The following is a 19830-nucleotide window of genomic DNA, read 5'->3' on the forward strand; positions in this document are numbered from 1 at the left end:
ACCAGAGACCCCAAACCTGGTGCCACTAGGAGAGTGGTAGTTCCTCAAGCCGTTCAGGCAGTTCTTACTCTCTTTAGCTCATGACATCCCCTTAGCTGGGCAGAGAAAACCAGACCTGAGGTTTTTTGTGGACTATAGGAGCCTCAGTGCAGTACCCAAGAAAGATGGACACCCAATTCCCAAAGCTGATGAGCTTATTGACAGGTTGGGGGCAGCCAAATTCCTCAGTACATTTGATTTAACATTGGGGTACTGGCAAACTGGTCTGACCACAGGAGCAATAAAAAAGTCAGCATTATCAGTTCACTGGTATGCCCTTTGGATTGAAGAATGCCCCAGCCACCTTCCAAAGACTGGTCAATAAAGTCTTTGCTGGGTTAGAGACTTTTAGCGTAGCATATCTAGATGATATTGCGGTTTATAGTTATACTTGACTGGATCACCTGATCCACCCTGGGAGGGACCTGAAGGGTCTGCAAGCTGCAGACCTCACTATCAAGGGAAGCAAGTACCAGAAAGCGCCTGGCACACCTTGTAAGTGGAGACCAGGTTCAACCCTTACAGACAAGATCGGGACAATTCTGGACTTGGAAGCTCCAACAACACAAGTCAGGACATTCCTTGACATGACTTGGTACTACAGGAGGTTTGCGAAGGGGTATGGCACCATTGTGACACCCCCTCACAGAGCTTACCTCCAAGAAGATGCCAAAGACAATAAACTGCACAGTGAGCGGTCATCAGGCTTTTAACACTCTGAAGGAAGCAATGTGTCTGCCATCCATTCTTAAAGCACCAGATTATTCAAGGCAATTCATAGCGTGCAGACTGATGACTCTGAACATGAGATTGGATTGGTCCTTTCCCAGATCAATAATGATGGCAATGAAAAGCCTGTTGCTTTCATTAGCAGGAGGTTACTCCCCAGAGAGCAGTGTTGGAGTGCCATTGAGAGGGAAGCCTTTGATGTAGTTTGCTCCCAGAAGAAGTTGAGACCATACCTGTTTGGTACTCACCTCCCTGTCCAACCTAACCACAAGCCTCTCAGATGGCTGATGCACATGAAAGGTGAAAACCCCAGACTGTTAAGGTGCTCCATTTCTCCACAGGGTATGGACTTTACAGTGGAGCACAAACCTGGGACTGACCATGCCAGGTTTTTCCACTTAGATGATGAAGACACTCTTGGGAAAGCTTACTCGCATTCTCTCTCATTTGGGGTGTTGCGTAGGAAAGTGCCCCATTTTGACATGGTCACATGCCTGGTGTCTGTAACAATTTTGACAGAAGTGCACTGGGTTCCCAACTATCAAGGTCCCAGGTGCCAGATTTCTTCTCCTAAACAGTACAATTGTTCCCCAGTTGGCCATACCTTTAGCACCCCTGAATGTCCCTAGCTAGTAAATGGTACCTCAATTACCCAGGGCATGAGTACTAAGGAGGGTACCTAAGGGCTGCAGCATGTTTTGTACCACCCGAAGGGACCCCTCATCAAACTCCAGTAGACTGCCATTGCAGGCTGCATGTCTTGGTACATATAAACGTGAAACAATGACATGGCACACATCCCTGTATGCCAGGCCTGCAGACACTGAGTGCAGCATAGGTAAGCCGCCCCTACAGCAGTCTTACAGCCCTATGCAGGATGCACTATACTACATGTGTGGGCATATCTGCATGAGCAAATATGCCCCTGTGATCGCAAATATGCGCCTTTGATGTCTACGTCAATTCTTAGCTATGACAAGTGAACAGGGAAGCCTTTTTAAGTACATGTGCTTGACACTGCTAAAATCCAGTTCCCCAGCTACATGATGGCTTCTCTTAAATCTATGGTGTTTGGTATCAAACACCTTGCATTAATAAACCCACACTGATTCCAGTGGTGGATGTATTAATACAGGCACCCAGGGGGCACCTTAGAGCTGTCCCCTGAAAACCTACCAGCCTCTACTGTGCTGGCTGACTGGTGTTGACCAGCCTGCCACTACAGACAGGTTTCTGACCGCTGCAGGTCTCTGAGGGAAGAAACAATGCCTGCTCTGGCGGGTGGTGTTGTCACCTCCTCCAAACAAGATGGCTAAGTAATCAGCATACCAAGGCAGGAGGCTTCAAAGGTCTCTGCCGGGTTTGACATGTGACCACAGCTGCCCCCGACAGGGGTAATGCCAATCTCTTTCCCTGGGCCCATTTGGCACCAGGACAGGCAAGAAATTAGATATAGAGGGAAGTACAGTGCACTACCAGGCCAGTTGCACCCCTAAGGAGAACTGCCTGATGTGCAACCCCCTTTAGAACATTTCCGCCATCTTGGTGATGGGAGAATTAGGAACTCTGGGACAGGGTTACGCCTACCTCCTACTGGAAGTGGTCATATAGCGGGTGTAGTGACTTCAACGCTAGTTAGCCCATTGGCTACAACCCTTTGTTCTCCTTAATGCCCCAAAATCTAGTATTTAGGGGAGACCCTGGCACCAGAATCGCAGATGCTGATGATGTAGGGACACCGAAGAGCAAGAACTGAGGAGCAGCAACTGACTTGGCACCATTCCTGCCGGCTTGCCTACTGTCCCCCAACAATTGCACCAAAGACGACTCATCCTGCAGCTGCTCTGTCTCCAAAAGCCGGGGAGGACTGCCAGCACTTCAAGTGGCACTCAGCATCTCCTGTGGAGTAGGGGAGCTACTTCCCTGCTCCGTGCAGGCACCCAAGAAGAACCGGGAGGACTCTGGACAGTAAAAACCATACCACGGAAAGCACCACTGCACCCGTGCCCCCGATCCCGAACTGAAGTAGGCCAACGGTGCCAAGGAGGTCCTGAGACCCACCATAGTTGAACCCCACCTTGGGTTTGCCCGGACTGGACTCCCAGTCGCCGCCTGCTGCCTCCTTGTGCAGGCACCCTCAACAGTGAGTGTCTCCTGAAGCATGGACCAGACACCTGAAGACAACTGCAACCCAAACCCTACAGCTAAGCAGAAGTGGATAAAAGGTGTCCATACGTGCCCAAGCATCTGAAGGACCGAGCTCCTCTGTGGGGTAAACCAGACTAGCCCCCCCCGTTCCAGCTTGCAGCCTCTTTTCCCCCAGAACTGTTTCCCATGGAAACTAATGTGGCACCCAACGCCGAAAAGCAACTCTGCACCCGGTCGGCCCAGAGCCCACCAAGGTGACCTGTTGGTCCTGCCTTGGACCTTGACCCATACTTACTATAACTTCAGAAGATTGCATGAGACAGCCAGGATGTGTTTAGACCTATCCAGAAAGTACATTCAGCTAGGGAGAGTTCTCAGAGAATAAAATACTGCTAAAGACAAGAGAAACAAGCAACTTACCTTGAATACAATGAGCCAGTACACAGCAGTTCCATAAACGATGAGGAAGAAAGTGTTTCCAAGAGTCCCAGCAAGAAATGCAAAAAACTTTGCAATGACCTGAAACAGAGAATGGGTTAGTTAGAGTTAGACAAAACACTAAGTAGAGTTGTCATATGGATACTTCATTACATATATTGCGTTAAGTTAGCATGAGTGTATTACATGTTTAAACAGCCGTTTTTCCTTCAGGCTTCAGTTTTGCACACGACACGTACTTGTTGTTGTAGCTTTCAGCCTAGAAGTGGTGAGGTGTTTTATTTGAGAATAATATGTTATTCCTAAGCTATCAGCTTTGCCTTGTACACTTGGTACAACTGTCTGCACACTGAGAGCTGCACACTCTAAGATTAACCTAACACAAGGTTGCTGGGAAGTCTGATCCTCGCACCACATTAGACATTAGACATAACACAAATAATGTTGATGCCAACATTTTGGGCTCTACGCGGGTTTAAGATAGAGTTACACGGAATGAACGCAGACACTTGGTGCTGCGCATGAAGAGAACTGGTAGATGCTGATGTGAACTGCTCCTACTGACATTGAGAGGTATGGGGTCGCCCTGCTAAAGCCCGAATGAGACCTTCTTAGATATAATATAATATGCTAGATAGGGTGCGCGAAATATAGGTGATATAGATTTCTATTGAAATTGCATTATAACATGCTAGCACCTTTTGCTTACTATGGATTAGTGACTATGCTGCTGACTCTGATTTTTATAATCTGCATTTTGGTATTATACAAGATACTGCGTTTGAGAACTTTGCATTGAATAATAAATATTTCAAACTTGCCCTTGTGTTCTCTGACTCTCAGTTTTGGTTTGAAATGATTATAGAACGAAAGAGTGTTCATGTGTTCCACGACTCCTGAGGTATTCTAAAGATCATGTTCTGGTTTGTCTAATACATGTATCATTCCATAATGATCCATGAGACACTGTAGCTAGCTAGGTAACTAGATTTCTGACACTGAGATGAGTTTTTGGATCATCCTAACTCACTAAGGTTCTAGATCTCTATGCACAGTTCTGTGGGAGAACGGAAACCCTGCTACATGGCGCCCAACGGATTGGTTGGCCGTATTTCATGACACTCGAGTAGTATAACATTCAGACCTTGACACCTTCATTCCCGTTTCCGGAAAACGGTGGTGTCGGAAAAACCTACCTATTTATGTGATAGGTGTTTTCAAGCTTGAATTCTTCTAAAAAACGGTTTCTTTGAATTACTACCCAGTTGTGCTACACACAGTTCTTTGTCTGGTTTTTCATCTTCCTGTGCTAACATGGCAGTGGAAATAGCGCAGCATAGCCGCGTCGCGGTTCGCGATCACTTGCGGGGATATAATGTACCCGCTGAAGGCTTAGCTGTGGTTCTAGTTGTGAGTGCGGAACATGCGTACCCGTACGAATTGTTTTATTCCTGGGTGACATTTCCGGAAGTAGACGCTAATTCGGGTGTCTATCACACATACACTGCCTCAGCAGTACCGGCAGCTTATGCTCCGTACAGGGCACTGGAAGTACCTATTGACGCTTGGCAGCACGGTGTTTGGTTTGGTGGCGCCCTACCCCATTCTTTGAACGCTACGAGGTTAGGTCCTTTGTCCATTCCGGGCACAAATTGGCCCGCCTTGGGTGGATTTACTCCTCATCCTAATCGCGCCACGTGTAACGTGGCTGACCTGAGGCGTCTTCATGAGGTCTCGGTTGGCGTGATTAGAGCGCTTGTTCATTACATTAGTCGTAATATTCAAGGCGCAGCCCCCGCAGGTGCGCAGCTTCGAGCAGAACAGGCTGGTTTAAAAATCAGTCCTGTCTTGGTGAATTCCGTTATGGGCAGAAAGCCAGATACTACGGATGAATTTCCTTACTGGCTTGCCGAGAAATTCGACCAGTTAGAGGCTGTGTTTCCTAATACGACTCCGAGTGAAAAACACCGGATTCTTACGCTTAGTTTACCGAAGGAAATAGCCCCGGACCTTGCTGACTGTGAGACATGGGGTAAGACTTTTGCAGCGGTTTACTCGAGGTGCTTTGGCACACCGTCAGTTTCGAACCTGTCTGCGATCCTCAAGCGTGTTCAGGATGATCACGGACCTGAGTCGGCGGTTGAGTTGGGTATGCGCCTGAACGGTTCATTTGAGACAGTTTGCGGTATTATCCTTGCCAATGTAAAAGGGGATGCAATGAACTTTCAAGTGGCCAATGGTCTGGCGTTAGTACCCGATGCCGAGAAACCCCGTCAGCTGGCAAAAATTATTGTGGCGGCTTATAAAACGGTTGGCCGCAATTCAAGGGGTGCGAAAGTTTTTCTTGAAAAAGAAAAGAAGCAACCCCAGGGGCAGTCTTCGGAAACAGGTGGACAGCCCAAGTCCAAAAAACAAACTTGGCCGAAAAAGCAGAATAGGGGTAACCAACAGCAACAACAGACACAGGTCTCTAGTCCGACACCTTCGCAACCTGCGCAGTCTGAGCGAGTTTATGAATTGCGCGATCGCGCTACGATTAAATCGCCTGACAGATATCAGGCAACTGACCAACGCTCTCCTCGTTCCTTTCAGGACTCATCGGCTCCGTCAACCGGTGGTGGAGGGGGCGGCAGGGGCAGGGGTGGCCAGCAAGGACGTGGCCAGCCCCGCACGCGAAGTGAAGGGGACAAGCGGGACGATTCTACGCCAAAGAGACCGCAGTTTGCCAAGAAGAAGGTCGCTGCCTTAACGGCGCATCGATATGCCCCAGATAGTGAGAACGCGGCTTCGGAATCTGACGTGGGCTCTGACCTTGCTGGACAGCGCGGCGGAGATTACCATAGTGAGAGAGGCCCTCCGTCCATTGTTGAAGGTGACAGCGACTGACACTTATGTTGTAATCGAAACAGCTGATACACATGTTGCTCCCCCTGAAAGACTTTTTGAAATTGTCCTGTTAATTGAAGGTGACATGCAGCGAACTGTAAAAGGGGTATTTTGGGAAAATCTTTCAGATACGTATGACATTTTGCTTTCGGAGGCTGACTGGCCCCCACCTTTTGTTCTCGCAGCTCCGCGAGGGGAGGAGGTAATCCTCCCCAGTTTCGCGCACACTGTACCGAGAGTGGAAGCGCTGCATTTTGCAGAAGAGTGGGCTCTGGCGCTTGCGCCGGCTGTGTACCGAAATCAGTGTGGCTGGGATAAATTGTCCCCTAGCCATGAGATTCCATTACGGTCACAGCCTCAGCCACAACCCCAGTACCCCATACGGCGTGAAGCTAAAAGCTTCGGTCGCGGCTATCCTTGAACAATTGGAATATCAAGGTGTAATTGAAACGTGTGTGTCACCAATGAATAATCCCCTTTTTACTGTTAACAAGCCGGACGGCTCATATCGTCTAGTTTTGGATTACCGGCATTTGAACTCGCATTGCCGTAACTGTGCAGTACAGAATACTCACGGCTCTGCCCTAGTGAATAGTCTTGAGCGTAAACGGTTCAAAACCACGCTTGACATTTCCAATGGTTTTTATGCACATAGATTAGATGGTCTAAGTTCCCAATGGACCAGTTTTACGTGCGGCGGTGTACAAAAAAAGTTTAATCGACTCCCAATGGGATATAAAAATAGTCCTGGAGTGTTTTCCGCCCGCATTGTCTCTCTTTTGGAGAGTTTCGATCCAGTTGCATGTTCGTATGTGGATGACATTTATCTCACAGACGACGAGCTTTGGGTGCATCTGTGTCGAGTAAACAGCATAATTTGTAACTTTGCAGACATGGGTTACAAGTTTAACTTTGCAAAATCACACATTGCGGAGTACACAGTGTTGTTTCTAGGTTATGAACTTAACCATGAAGGAAAGGGATTGGCTCCTCACTTCCTGGAGAAGTGCGCGCAGTTGCGCTCTCCGACAACACTGAAAAAATTACAGTCTTTACTGGGTTTTCTAAATTTCGGGAGGACGTACATTCCGGAATATGCCCAGCGTATCAAGCCTTTATATGCCTTGGTACAACCATCTTTTTCCAAATCATGCTGGCTGCCTGAGCATTCAGCCATTTTGCAGTCTTTGCAGGCTGATTTGCTCACTTCTGACTACTTACAGACCCGTGATAACCGAACCAACCTGGTGATAAGAATAATCCCTGGAACGGTGGGTTTCACGTACCTGACTTTTAATGAGGGGGATACTGTACCTATTGCTTACAAGTCACACTTGTACACTTCGGCTGAACTGCGTTTTTCCACTGTGGAGAAAGTGTTAACGGCTGTGCAGATGGCAATTCTTAAAGAACGTGCCCTGTCGCAGGGAAAGCGCATGTTGGTTGTTACCCCGTGTCCTGCCTTGGAGGCGGTCACGAAAGCCAGTGTACCTAATTCTAAAGCTTTGCACCCTCGGTGGATTCAGTGGGCTACTTCCTTGACATCTCAGGATGTCACGTTTATTTTTGACGCCGCTTTACGGTCGCAGGAGTATTTACAGTATGAATTTGTTCATCCTGCTCCTTTAGCAATGCGGCCGTTGGAGGATTTCCACTGCATCATTTACACAGATGGTTCGGCGCAGGTTGCGCATGGCTCTAAACATGCCTACGTTTCCGCTTGCGCCATTGTGGTCGGTGCCATGGTGAACGATGAGTTCAAGTCCAGTGTCGTGCACACGCAGACACTTGGAGACTGCACCGCACAATTGGCAGAGCTCCGTGCTCTTATGCTCGCATTGGAGTACGCAGACCCTAGTGTGACAACTTTAATCGTAAGTGATTCTTACTACTGTGTCCAGTCTTACAATGAGAACTTGTTCTTTTGGATTCAGAATGATTTTCGTGATTCCAAAGGTAGCACAATATAACATAAAATGATCTGGGTCCGAGTGGCGGAACTTAAAGAAAAGCTGCCGCTCGTGTTTGTGATTCATACTCTCGGCCACCAGCGCGTGGGAGTCCACGCTGTTGGCAATTCGCTTGCTGATGAGGCAGCGAAGTCTGCGGTATCAAAATACTTAGTTGCAGCGGTCACGAGGTCCAAGAGCAAAATAGATGACGACATCTTGGCGGCTGTTGCTGCCACGGCGAAGGGAGGTAAATATCCTGCGGGGTTCCCTTCGAAATACACATACCACTTAAGTCCCGATAAGGTTCCTTATGTGAAAATTCCTGAAGTTGGAGAGCGTCTGATTCCCAACTCGGATCGCAGAGCTTCTCTGATTACAGCGGCTCATGAAGGTGTAGCGTCTGCGCATGCGGGCGTCTCAGCCACTGTATCTCAGCTACAACAGAGGTTCTGGTGGCGGGGACTGTACAAACAGACGCGCGATTATGTCCTTATGTGTGACATTTGTCAGCAGATTAAGCCTTCTACTGCTGCGCGTCCGCCTCAGACAAAGTTGTACATTTCTAATAAACCGCTTGGTTGTGTTTATTTGGATCACTGCGGTCCTTTCTCTTCTGATACTGCGTATAAGTACATCTTAGTAGCAGTTGACTCATGCACACGCTTTGTGTGGTTATGGCCGCATCGCAGCGCTGATTCACGGACTGTCATTAAGGATTTGCGTGTCTTTGTGGGAATCTTTGCTTGTGGTGCTTTCCATTCGGACCAGGGTCCGGCTTTCGCCTCTAAGGCGTATAAGGATGCTATGGTTTCGTTGGGAGTACAGGTGAAGTTTTCAAGCCCCTACAGGCCTGAGGGCAATTCTGTGGTAGAAAGAATGAACCGCGACTTAAAGCAATCTTTGACAGCCCGAGTTATAGGCACTGGTAGAAACTGGCTGACCCACCTCTATGGCGTGCAGCGTGCGCTTAATAATCTCCCTAGAAGGTCTCTGGGTGGGCGGACCCCATACGAAATGCTCTTTGGTATCAAGATGTACGTCCCTGACCTTGATGGTGCAGACTGCCAGGCCCAGGCCGCGGCCTTTGACGTAGATGAACATTGCAATGTTTTACAGGATCTACAAAAGACCAGAGACAGTCTTGCAAAGGAGCACTTGCCCTCCACGTCGGATGATGCGTTGCAGATCCCGGTAGTTGGCTGGCTACCCCAAGTTGGAGAACTGGTTCGAGAGAAGATCGATAACAAAAAGGAATTTGGTCCCTCATATCGAGCACCAGTTCGGGTCCTTGGAGTGAAGGGCACAAGAACAGTCATTTTACCACCACTTCCAGGTCGTAAAGAAAACAGATTTATTTCTATTGACAATGTCAAGACACACAGGGTGGCCGATTCTTCATAGCATGACACCGGCTGTCTCCTGTCCTTCCATGGTGAGGCACTCTGTGCTGGCTATTACATCCGGTGCAGATCAGGAGGTGTCCCTCGAGATGCCTGCCATCACAAGTCCTTTATTAAATACTATTCCTGTTACTAACATTGATGAGGTGACCTATGCAGATCCTGCTGATTTATCCATGTCCGATTTACATGCACGTTTGGCTAACCAGTCCAGATTCTCTTTTGACTCTGTTTCGGAACTTTCAAAGAAACCATCAACTATTGCAAAATATGCCACGTTGTTTAAAAAACATTTTTTAATTCCGCCTTGGACATACGTTTGGCTGATACTATTTTCGTTTTATCTTTTTATGTCAATTGGTTTTGTGTTCTATTTTTTCCGCCTGATTGATGGCCATTATGTGAAAGAAAGAACAGGAATTCGGTACCTTAATGGAACATTGGCCCCTCACTCCTCCTCGCATTCAGCACACAGACTAAAGAGAGACTTACATTCAGTACAAATTTCTGCTTGGCCTGTCCTTGATGGGATTGTGTGGGATGCGGTTAGGTTTCAGATACATGGCCCCACAGAAGTTATTAATGTTCCTAATGTGCTTAGAGTAAACATGGGAGATGTGATTAAGCAAAATATTCGTTCTGATGATTGGGATCTTCAGGCAGTAGAAGCATTGTTCTCTGATTTAAAATATTATGCGGCCTTTGATGATGAGGATTTGTATTTAGATTCTGTCAATTATGGTGATTTATTTTGTTACCAACATTATGGAAATCATTTCTTGCACAAGACAAGTTCCAGGCGGGTTCCTGTGAATTACACTCAGTGGGAACATTGCCCTGCTCCTTTACAGGGGAGCTCAAGTACTTTGTTGGGAAAATACTCTTACTTTACAGATTTTAATCAATCAAATCCTGAGTCGTTTTACTTCAAGGTGAAACAGAAATCCATGCCAAAAGTTAGACTGACTGACACAAAAATGTTGTATTCAAAGTCCTTTCTAGAAAGGTTATCTGTGGATGGCTATGAGTTATGGAAGGATGTTATTGACCTTAAATCGGTTTGGGGTACCAAAGATTGGCAGGTACAAGGCACTGAGGCTTTGCATCGTGCATGTCTCATCCCAAATCACATGTTGTTTTTAAATTCGACTATTTCCCAAACAACGTGTTTTGGATTGGCTACATCTAAAAAATTAAATACCCCTACTATCCCTGATTTGGAAGAATATTCGGGTTGGAGTAATTTCACTACCTTGTCCATAAATCAGATACAAGCTTTTTTGCAAAATTCCTCCTTTAATATTTCCAATTTTGATCCGGATGGGTGGCTTTTATGGCAAAGAAGCTCTGATTCTTGCCAAAGTCGATTTTTGGGTTTGTCTGAGGGTTTTACACACATTAGGTCAGATCCCAGGTTTGACCAAGATCACACTGTTACAACTTATTCAGTAGGCAAATTGTGTCAGAACTGGTTACAACATTCCACTTTAGCTGCAGTTAAACTGCATCTGTCCCAGTTGAATGAAAACATAGAGTTAAATGATTTTATAAAAGGCCCAACAATGGGTAGGTCTAAACGCTTTATTTATGCTATTTACAATGAAATTTGGAAATTTTCAAGAGTCGAAGCAGCTAAACGCCTGAGGGCTATTGATCAAGCCAATTTGGAAAAAGTGCTTGCAGTGGTCGATAATAGTATTAACACGCTTTCTTCCAGAATTTACACTTTGGATAATATTGTTTCTTCTGTTGTTGATATTGTACATGATGAAGTGTCCACGTTATACCATGGTCAAAATCAATTACGTTCGGTAATGCAGTTTGCCTGGACTCTACAGACAATTAAGGCTGGTCGAGTTCCCTGGACCTCATTGAACGTTTCATCACTTTTTGCCCCTTTTAATCTTACTGATAAACAGCGCATGCTTTCAATGCGTGATGCATCGTTTTCTATGTTACATATTGAGAAGCTAGAATCCTTACCTTTTTCTGTTGCTGAAACCACCACTGCCACGTGGCTTATTCATGGTTTAATTACCTTACCATTTCCCTTATATAAATTTACTAACTGTATGCGGTATATTGCTATAGGACGATATGAGCCACTAGGCAATGCATTCCTACATGAGGCTTGGTCATTACCATACACATACAGATGTCTGAAAGATGGAAGAGAAGTGAATCTTAATGGTGAGGAATGCACACAGTCACCTGACCATTCATTAATATGCAGACACATTCAGTTACACGGTTCTTGTAATCAGGACCGCCCAAATTTAGCATGTGTTTTAAAAGGCACGCCAGTTCCAGCAGTAGTGCCCACATTTACATTGTTAGCTAATGGTAGTTATTTGCTTTTAAACAACGAATTATGTTGTGGTTTATTAATTGGTGTGGCTTATATAGTTACTGTATCAGAGCGTGTAGTGTGCTGCAAGAACGTGCTTTACCCACCCACGCATGGTTCTTCAGATGTCTCCATCTGGCCACGGATCCCAACCTTGGAAGCGAAATTCAATGGTTTAAGCAGAATAAGGGCTCTTTTGTCTCAAAAACAAGTGACCCTGAGTTCGGCCCGGGAAACTTATGTCCTTCACATAGCTAACACCCGCACAGAGGTGCAGGCGCTTTTAAACACTGATTTGCCATTTCATTTCTGCGAGCTGGTACACCAGATTTTTGATGCTTCTTCAACGACTGGCCTGGCACATTTTTTCAAACTAGTAAGCAGTGGACTCGTGACTACGTTTGAAAAAGTTTTTGGTATCATTCCCACGTTTTTCCACACTATTTTTGGGAGTTTGTTTGGTGGAATACCCGTGTTGCTGGCTGTGGCCGCAGGCTTTCTGTTGGTGTTTTACTTCATAAAACATGGATGCCCATCCTGCGCAAGACGCCGTTCAACGCCTCCTGACACTGTGCCGTAATCGGATGCTCAATTACTATGGAACTTTGCCGCTTGCAGCATTAAGCACGGCCTATAGATTGTCATTTCGGTTCACCGACTTCACGTGTGTCCAACCTGTGTTTCACTGCCTAAACTGCGAGTTCGATTGGGCCATTGATTTGTGCCTATGCTTGAGGACTGCTCCTGACGTCGATTTTGATCAGCTAATGCGTCCCGTTGTGGCTCACGAGCTGATCTGTTCTGGCGAGAGAGTTATGGCCTTGGCAGCGATAAATGGAGTTCTGGGCCAATGGGAGATCTCTGCAGCGGCGAATGCCTTTCTGACACACAGCGTTCTGGTGAACCCACCGAGTTGTCCTCTGACATTGCAAGAGGATCCGATGCTGGAGGAGCACGTATGTTCTTTCCCATTGCTAAACTGGATGGCTGAACTATTTTCGGATGATGGCAGTGATTTCATACTGGAGGCTGTTGCAACTTTCTTTGCATATACTTTCCAATCGTGAGATGCCTGGAAGGAATGCTTTGTTGTGAAATATGACTTTCCCCTCGCTGAATTGGAGGGACGGACTATGTTCAGCTGATGGAGAGTTCGCTCACGTGATGTTGCTGGAGATAACGTCTATATGGCACATGACTTTGGATATCGGATGAATGCCTTGGTTTTTTCTCTTACAAACATTTGAATGGATGCGAATTGGTCATACATTTCATAATTTTTTGAACCGGGCGGAAGACTTTTGGTTCAAGACTTTTGATATTTTTTAGATTTGATGCCACTGTAGGCATTCATACATATTCATTCATACATATTCATTCATACATATTCATTCATACATATTTTTCGCTTATTTTAGCTCAAAACTATTGAATTTTGCTTTCAAATTGTGTATCTGATTTAGTATTGCCTTTTCCCTTATGATTGGCGGTGCTCGGACCAATGGGGGGGTGTCATATGGATACTTCATTACATATATTGCGTTAAGTTAGCATGAGTGTATTACATGTTTAAACAGCCGTTTTTCCTTCAGGCTTCAGTTTTGCACACGACACGTACTTGTTGTTGTAGCTTTCAGCCTAGAAGTGGTGAGGTGTTTTATTTGAGAATAATATGTTATTCCTAAGCTATCAGCTTTGCCTTGTACACTTGGTACAACTGTCTGCACACTGAGAGCTGCACACTCTAAGATTAACCTAACACAAGGTTGCTGGGAAGTCTGATCCTCGCACCACATTAGACATTAGACATAACACAAATAATGTTGATGCCAACATTTTGGGCTCTACGCGGGTTTAAGATAGAGTTACACGGAATGAACGCAGACACTTGGTGCTGCGCATGAAGAGAACTGGTAGATGCTGATGTGAACTGCTCCTACTGACATTGAGAGGTATGGGGTCGCCCTGCTAAAGCCCGAATGAGACCTTCTTAGATATAATATAATATGCTAGATAGGGTGCGCGAAATATAGGTGATATAGATTTCTATTGAAATTGCATTATAACATGCTAGCACCTTTTGCTTACTATGGATTAGTGACTATGCTGCTGACTCTGATTTTTATAATCTGCATTTTGGTATTATACAAGATACTGCGTTTGAGAACTTTGCATTGAATAATAAATATTTCAAACTTGCCCTTGTGTTCTCTGACTCTCAGTTTTGGTTTGAAATGATTATAGAACGAAAGAGTGTTCATGTGTTCCACGACTCCTGAGGTATTCTAAAGATCATGTTCTGGTTTGTCTAATACATGTATCATTCCATAATGATCCATGAGACACTGTAGCTAGCTAGGTAACTAGATTTCTGACACTGAGATGAGTTTTTGGATCATCCTAACTCACTAAGGTTCTAGATCTCTATGCACAGTTCTGTGGGAGAACGGAAACCCTGCTACAGAGTATTACAGAGGGAAATAGAGAAGAATGGAGAGAAATCTGGAGGGAGTGAGAATAGTAAGAATGTTAGTTAACATGTGCTGAAAGTAGGTAGTAAGTGGAGAGTGCAAGCATGCATTGAGGCAAGGAGGAAAGAATTGACCAATGGAGGAAGCAGAAAGAACGGCATAAGGACATCAGTGAGGGAGTGATTCAGGGAGAGCGAGGGAAATATGATGCAGTGCAAGAGGGAAGCCGGAGTAACAGAGTGTGCGCGAAAACAGTACAGTCAAGGGAGACAGAGTGAAAGAGGGACTAGAATTCATAGATACTAAACCATGCCCACGGTAGGTACCAAGAATGGAAGACATTTCTCCAACCCTTGCACAAAGAACTGTATCTTCAATTTAGATATAGGGCATTTCATATTAGGACATTTTTAGCAACTGGCTAGCAAACGAAATAACTGACGACCTCTGTGATGTATGTTTAAGGGTGCTCAAAACACTGATCGCCATTATATTTTTTTACCATCTACGGACAAGGTGGATAGCTCCGCTGAGCAGGAACATGGGTACCAGGCGGCACTTGGAAGCCTCAGGATACTTAGCACTGAAACAAGTCGGCTAGTCGTCTTTGCTATTAGTTGTCTTTGCTGTGGCCACATTTGTTCTGGACCTTTGGATAAGGCGCTCTAAGGGTACGCAAAGAAAGTGATCAATTGATGTATATGTTTACAGCTATGTCCCTGTAGTACATGTTAGTTAGTGGGCGAATTGAAGAGGGACAATGCCCTGGGGATTGTGAGATTGCTAGTTATCCTCCCCAGGTCCCTACTTGTTCTATGATCTAGTTACATGGGCTACATTACATTGAGTCAATCTAATGTATGTGGCTACTGTACCCTTTGGTTCTTATAATTCCTATTTGCAAGGCAAGTGCCCTTCTAACTAACGTGTTGGAGAGATTGAATGTTTTGCACTGGGCCAGAAGTATTTTATCACATCTCCGCCTCTGATCTTGGGCATACTTATGATTCAGTTGCACGGGAACTTTACACTGAGACCATTTCAATGTATGTTTTGTTGCTATTTAGTCTTTGAATCGTAATAGAACCATGAACTGGACATTGCGATACTTTCTTGTTCTCATTGATTGAAACAAGCTGTATCTGCATGGGTCACTTTATATCGAGTTGACTTAAATTATACTGCTATGGTCTTTATAGATCTTATGAACAGTTTCCTTGTAATGTATATGCTATTGATCAACCCAAACTTTAATTGAGTGGACCGCTTTAAATTAAAATTTGTTTAACGGATATTGCTATTGTTTGGAAGGTCTGTGACATTGATTGACTCAAATTGTTATGGCACGGGTCATTTTATACTGAGACATCTTATTGTATGCAGCATCAGTTTACATGTACCTAATTAATATCTTGATTGAAAGGAATGTGTCCTTCTTCACCCACGTGGTGGATCAACTAAAGGAATAGGCCTTGTTCGGAGTAATTTTATCCCCTTTCATCCCATTGTCAATGGGATACGATTTGTATTGAACATGAGGCTGCCACGAACTCCCTTTTGTTGTTGCTGCACATATGTCTTTGTCAGGGCTTTAAGTGGGCCGGGTCTCATCGGTGCTGAGCACCGCAGCTTTTAAAGGGGGTCACGAAACGGGTCTCTATCGGGCTCTTTTTTGTGCCCTGGCACAGGCAGACTGCAGTTAAACCCTTTGAGCCCAATGGGCGTTGCACGCCCGAAAGACGCACAGTGTGAGTGGTAGGTACGGAGGGGGAAATGGTCCACTAAAGGCTGCTGGAAAATGACATTACTTAATAAAGGTATTTTACAGGTTTTCATTTGCATTACTCACACTAAAGCGTTTGCACAGTGCAATCGACCTTTGCGTACTGGAAATTAGGCGTTTGGCTTATCCAACACTGCTATGTATGGGTGACTTTTGTCACTATGGTAGTAATTGCTTAACCTGTCCTCTCCAGTTCAGGAGTTAAGATGTTGGAGGGGCAAATAGGAGACGTCGATCCTTACTGTGGCAACACCACTCTGCAAGTATGTGATCCTGGGCAAAGTACATTGTTTGGCTTGGCACTCTCTCTTTTTGCGCTCTGGCATATGTGGGAGCACATCCAAACATGTCAACTTGAAGTGAGAGAAATACTGCTTTACGCTGGTGCACGGTCTGCTCACAAATGTCCTGCCATTTGGACTTTATCGTGATGGGCTCTCCAGCAATCGCAGAGGAGCGGAGTGCACTTGTAGTGCGTCAAGTTAATGAATGAATATATATAGGATTTGTAAAGCGCACAGCTACTCCCTGAGTGTCCCGGCGCAAGGCATAACGCTGAAGGGGGAAAACCAGCCTAGTCTCTGAGCAGGTTTTAAGTTGATTGCGTGAGATCTTGTTGTCTGGAACACATCTAAGTGCCAAAGGTAGTTTGTTTTCAGTCTTTGGCTTCTAATACTGATCAGACCGAGCTGCCCTACTTCTTTAGTCTAGAAAATGGTGTGCAGTCTGAAAATAAAGCACTAAGTCCAAGAAATATCCGGTTAAATGAATTCAATTTACGCCCTGCGGGAGCATAAACAGGCGCTCGGCTCCCCCACTGCGCCAGAAAAGAACATCAAGCTACGGCCGGTGTAAGGGAGATTGTAAGGGAGCAACGCGGAAGGTGAGGGTGGAAGGAGCATCTTGTGAGTTGCAGCCTACCTGTGCCCCAGATTGCAGTGAGCAGAGTCCAGGAAGTGGTAAGGAGGCAGACTAGTGCTGTCCCTTCCACAAAAGTTGTTTAAAAAACGATTTTGCCTGTGGTTGTTACCGTTTAAAATTGTAGTTTTAACCTGCCTGTGATTGCATATTTTATCACCTGTTTTGTGTTTTAAACGTGTGGTTTTTCCTGCCCATGATTGCTTCCATTTAACGTGTTGAATTGTGGGATTTGCAGTCCAAACTCTGTAGTTTATCCCTCTGATTCCTGGTGACAATTCAGTTTTCCCTCCAAATTTCTCCTTTGCTCTGTGTTAAGACCTGTATGTTAAAACAGTGCACCCCCAGCCACCATTTTGTGTTCACAAGCCAATGAAACCAGCCCCCCTGCCCTGCCTCCACCCCCCAGCAACAGGAATATTCTACATCAGAGGGTGCTTCTGTGAGCTGTTTAAACTGTGTTTACTAGGGACTGTGCACTTTGTTTTTTGGCCAGGAGAGGGAGTAAAGTTTTATTCAAACAGTATTGTTAGATTTCAAGTTAGTGAGGCCTTTACCTGCAGAAGTCCAAAGTGTGGATTGAGCCTGTCTGTCTCCTAGGAGATTCTGAACAGGAGAAGCAGCTTCCAACTCCCTGGCCAGCAAACCTTGTCTGAGGTCGCTGGGACCTTATATGGTCTGCTAGTGGTTGGTACATGTGTACACTGATTGGTGGTTGTATCTGGTGTTTCTATTGGATTAGGGTTGGTGTCCTCATTGGTTGGGCATTTGATGGTTCTGATTGGTTTCTGGATCTGTGATTCAATCTATGTAGGGTTGGGTCTAGGGTTAGGATTTCTATTGGAAGTAGGGACTAGGGCTTCCTATGTTATTGGTTGTTGGGAGTAGGGTGGAACTAGGGCTAGAGTTAGACATTTAATTGGAAGTAGCGATTAGGGCTTCTGATGAGATTGGTTGCTGGACTAGTTGTGGGACTAAGAGTAGGGTTAGGCTTTCTATTGGAAGTAGGGACTAGGGCTTCCTGTGCCATTAGTTGCTTGGACTTGGGTTGGGACTAATGGTAGGGCTAGGGCCTCTATTGGACATAGAGATCACGTTTTTTGAACTGATTGGGTGCTTGGACTAGGGCTAAGATGGGCTGTAAGGTCCTGGTCTCCTATTGGTTCTAGATACTATGGCTAGTGTTGTGATTGGATAGAGTAGGGCTAGGGTTCCCATTGGCTGAAGGGTCACCTGATTACTAGGGCTATAAAAGGCCAGGGTCAGGGCGTCTCAGCTAAGGGCAGAGAGGACAAGGGCAGTTGCCTGTTTGAGCCTGTTAAGGTCAGAGAGGACAAGGGTAGTTGCCTGTTTGAGCCTGTTAAGGTCAGAGAGGACAAGGGCAGATGCCTGTTTGCGCCTGTTCAGGGCAGAGAGGACAAGGGCAGTTGCCTGTTTGAGCCTGTTTGAGACTGACCAGGGCCAGAAATGCTGCCCAATATACTTACCTCCTTTATGTATCTATATACTTTCAATGTACTTATGGATCTATATATTTATCACTTTCTTCTAATTTAGCATTTCTAATGCACTATCCTATTTCTCAGGCTTTACTTCGCTCAATATATCTTCTAGCCCAACCTTCTGACTCATCTCAAACTTCTTTCTACTACTCTTTTTAATGCACTACCCTATCTGTTATACTATATATCTATCAATATATCCTCTACATCCACTCTCTCATTTATTCCAAACCCCATAACACGACTATGATCCCCAAAATAATTATTTCTAGACTATCTCCCACTCTACCCCTCCTTGCATCATCTGACACCTCTTTTACTATACCGATCCCCTAAAACAAACCTTTCTAAACTCTTCCCACTTTTCTACCTCTCCCCAACCCTGCTCAATCCAAATAACTGACTAACATATCCACCACTAAAATTACTTTCATGTTTCAACATACTAATTCAACACTAATCCTGATGGGTTCCAGAGTAGCGTGCTACTTGTGCTTCAAACCCCCATCAGGGGTAGCAAGCGCTATATAAATACAAACCTCTTTCCCTCTTCTATCCCGCCACCTACCCTTCTCTACCCAAATAACTGAATAACATATCCACTACTCAAATTAATTCATATTTTGCTTTACTTATTTTCAACACTAATCCTTCATGGGTTCCGGAGTGGCGTGCTACTCGCCAGAGAAGCGCTTCAACACCCATCAGGGGGTAACAAGTGCTATATGAATGCAAACCTTTCTTCCTCTTTTATCCATCCGCTATCCTTCTCACTCCAAATAACTGAACAATATCCACCCCTGAAATTACTTCATATTTCACCACATTAATTCACCACTAATCCTTTATGGGCTTCCTGAAAAACGTGCGTCAACACCCATCAGGGGTAACAAGCGCTATATAAATACAAACCTTTTTCCTCCTATATCCTTCTGCTATCATTCCAAATCCAAATAACTGACTAACCTATCCACCACTTAAAATGTACTTGCATGTTTCACTATACTAATTCAACACTAATCCTCTATGGGTTCCGGAGTAGTGCGCTGCTCGACGAAAAAGCGCTTCGACGCCTCGTCAGGGGTAGTAAGCGGTATATAAATGCAATTACAATACAATACAGACCAGCGTAGACTTTAAAACCAAACAGACCACTATTCGATTTTGTAATGTTGCTTTTACACTGCTCTGGATGGAAAAGCCGAATGTCTTTGGAA

The 19830-nt window shown here is 45.2% G+C and overlaps 1 protein-coding gene across 4 annotated transcripts in view; it reads right to left on the reverse strand.

The window, feature by feature from the left end:
- Positions 1 to 19830, reverse strand: part of LOC147677997 (meckelin-like) — a 275453-nt gene that overhangs the window by 103141 nt on the left and 152482 nt on the right. For all 4 annotated transcript variants that reach the window (XR_015302475.1, XR_015302474.1, XM_086945878.1 and 1 more), the window contains exon 17: positions 3337 to 3435. Coding sequence is in view for 2 of the 4 variants with exons in the window: in XM_086945878.1 (XP_086802004.1) it covers positions 3337 to 3435 (99 nt within the window). In the remaining 2 variants the exon portion in view is untranslated. The remainder of the gene's footprint in view (positions 1 to 3336; positions 3436 to 19830) is intronic.

The sequence above is a fragment of the Lissotriton vulgaris genome, chromosome 12 (genome assembly GCF_964263255.1).
Source record: "Lissotriton vulgaris chromosome 12, aLisVul1.2, whole genome shotgun sequence".
Taxonomy (NCBI): domain Eukaryota; kingdom Metazoa; phylum Chordata; class Amphibia; order Caudata; family Salamandridae; genus Lissotriton; species Lissotriton vulgaris.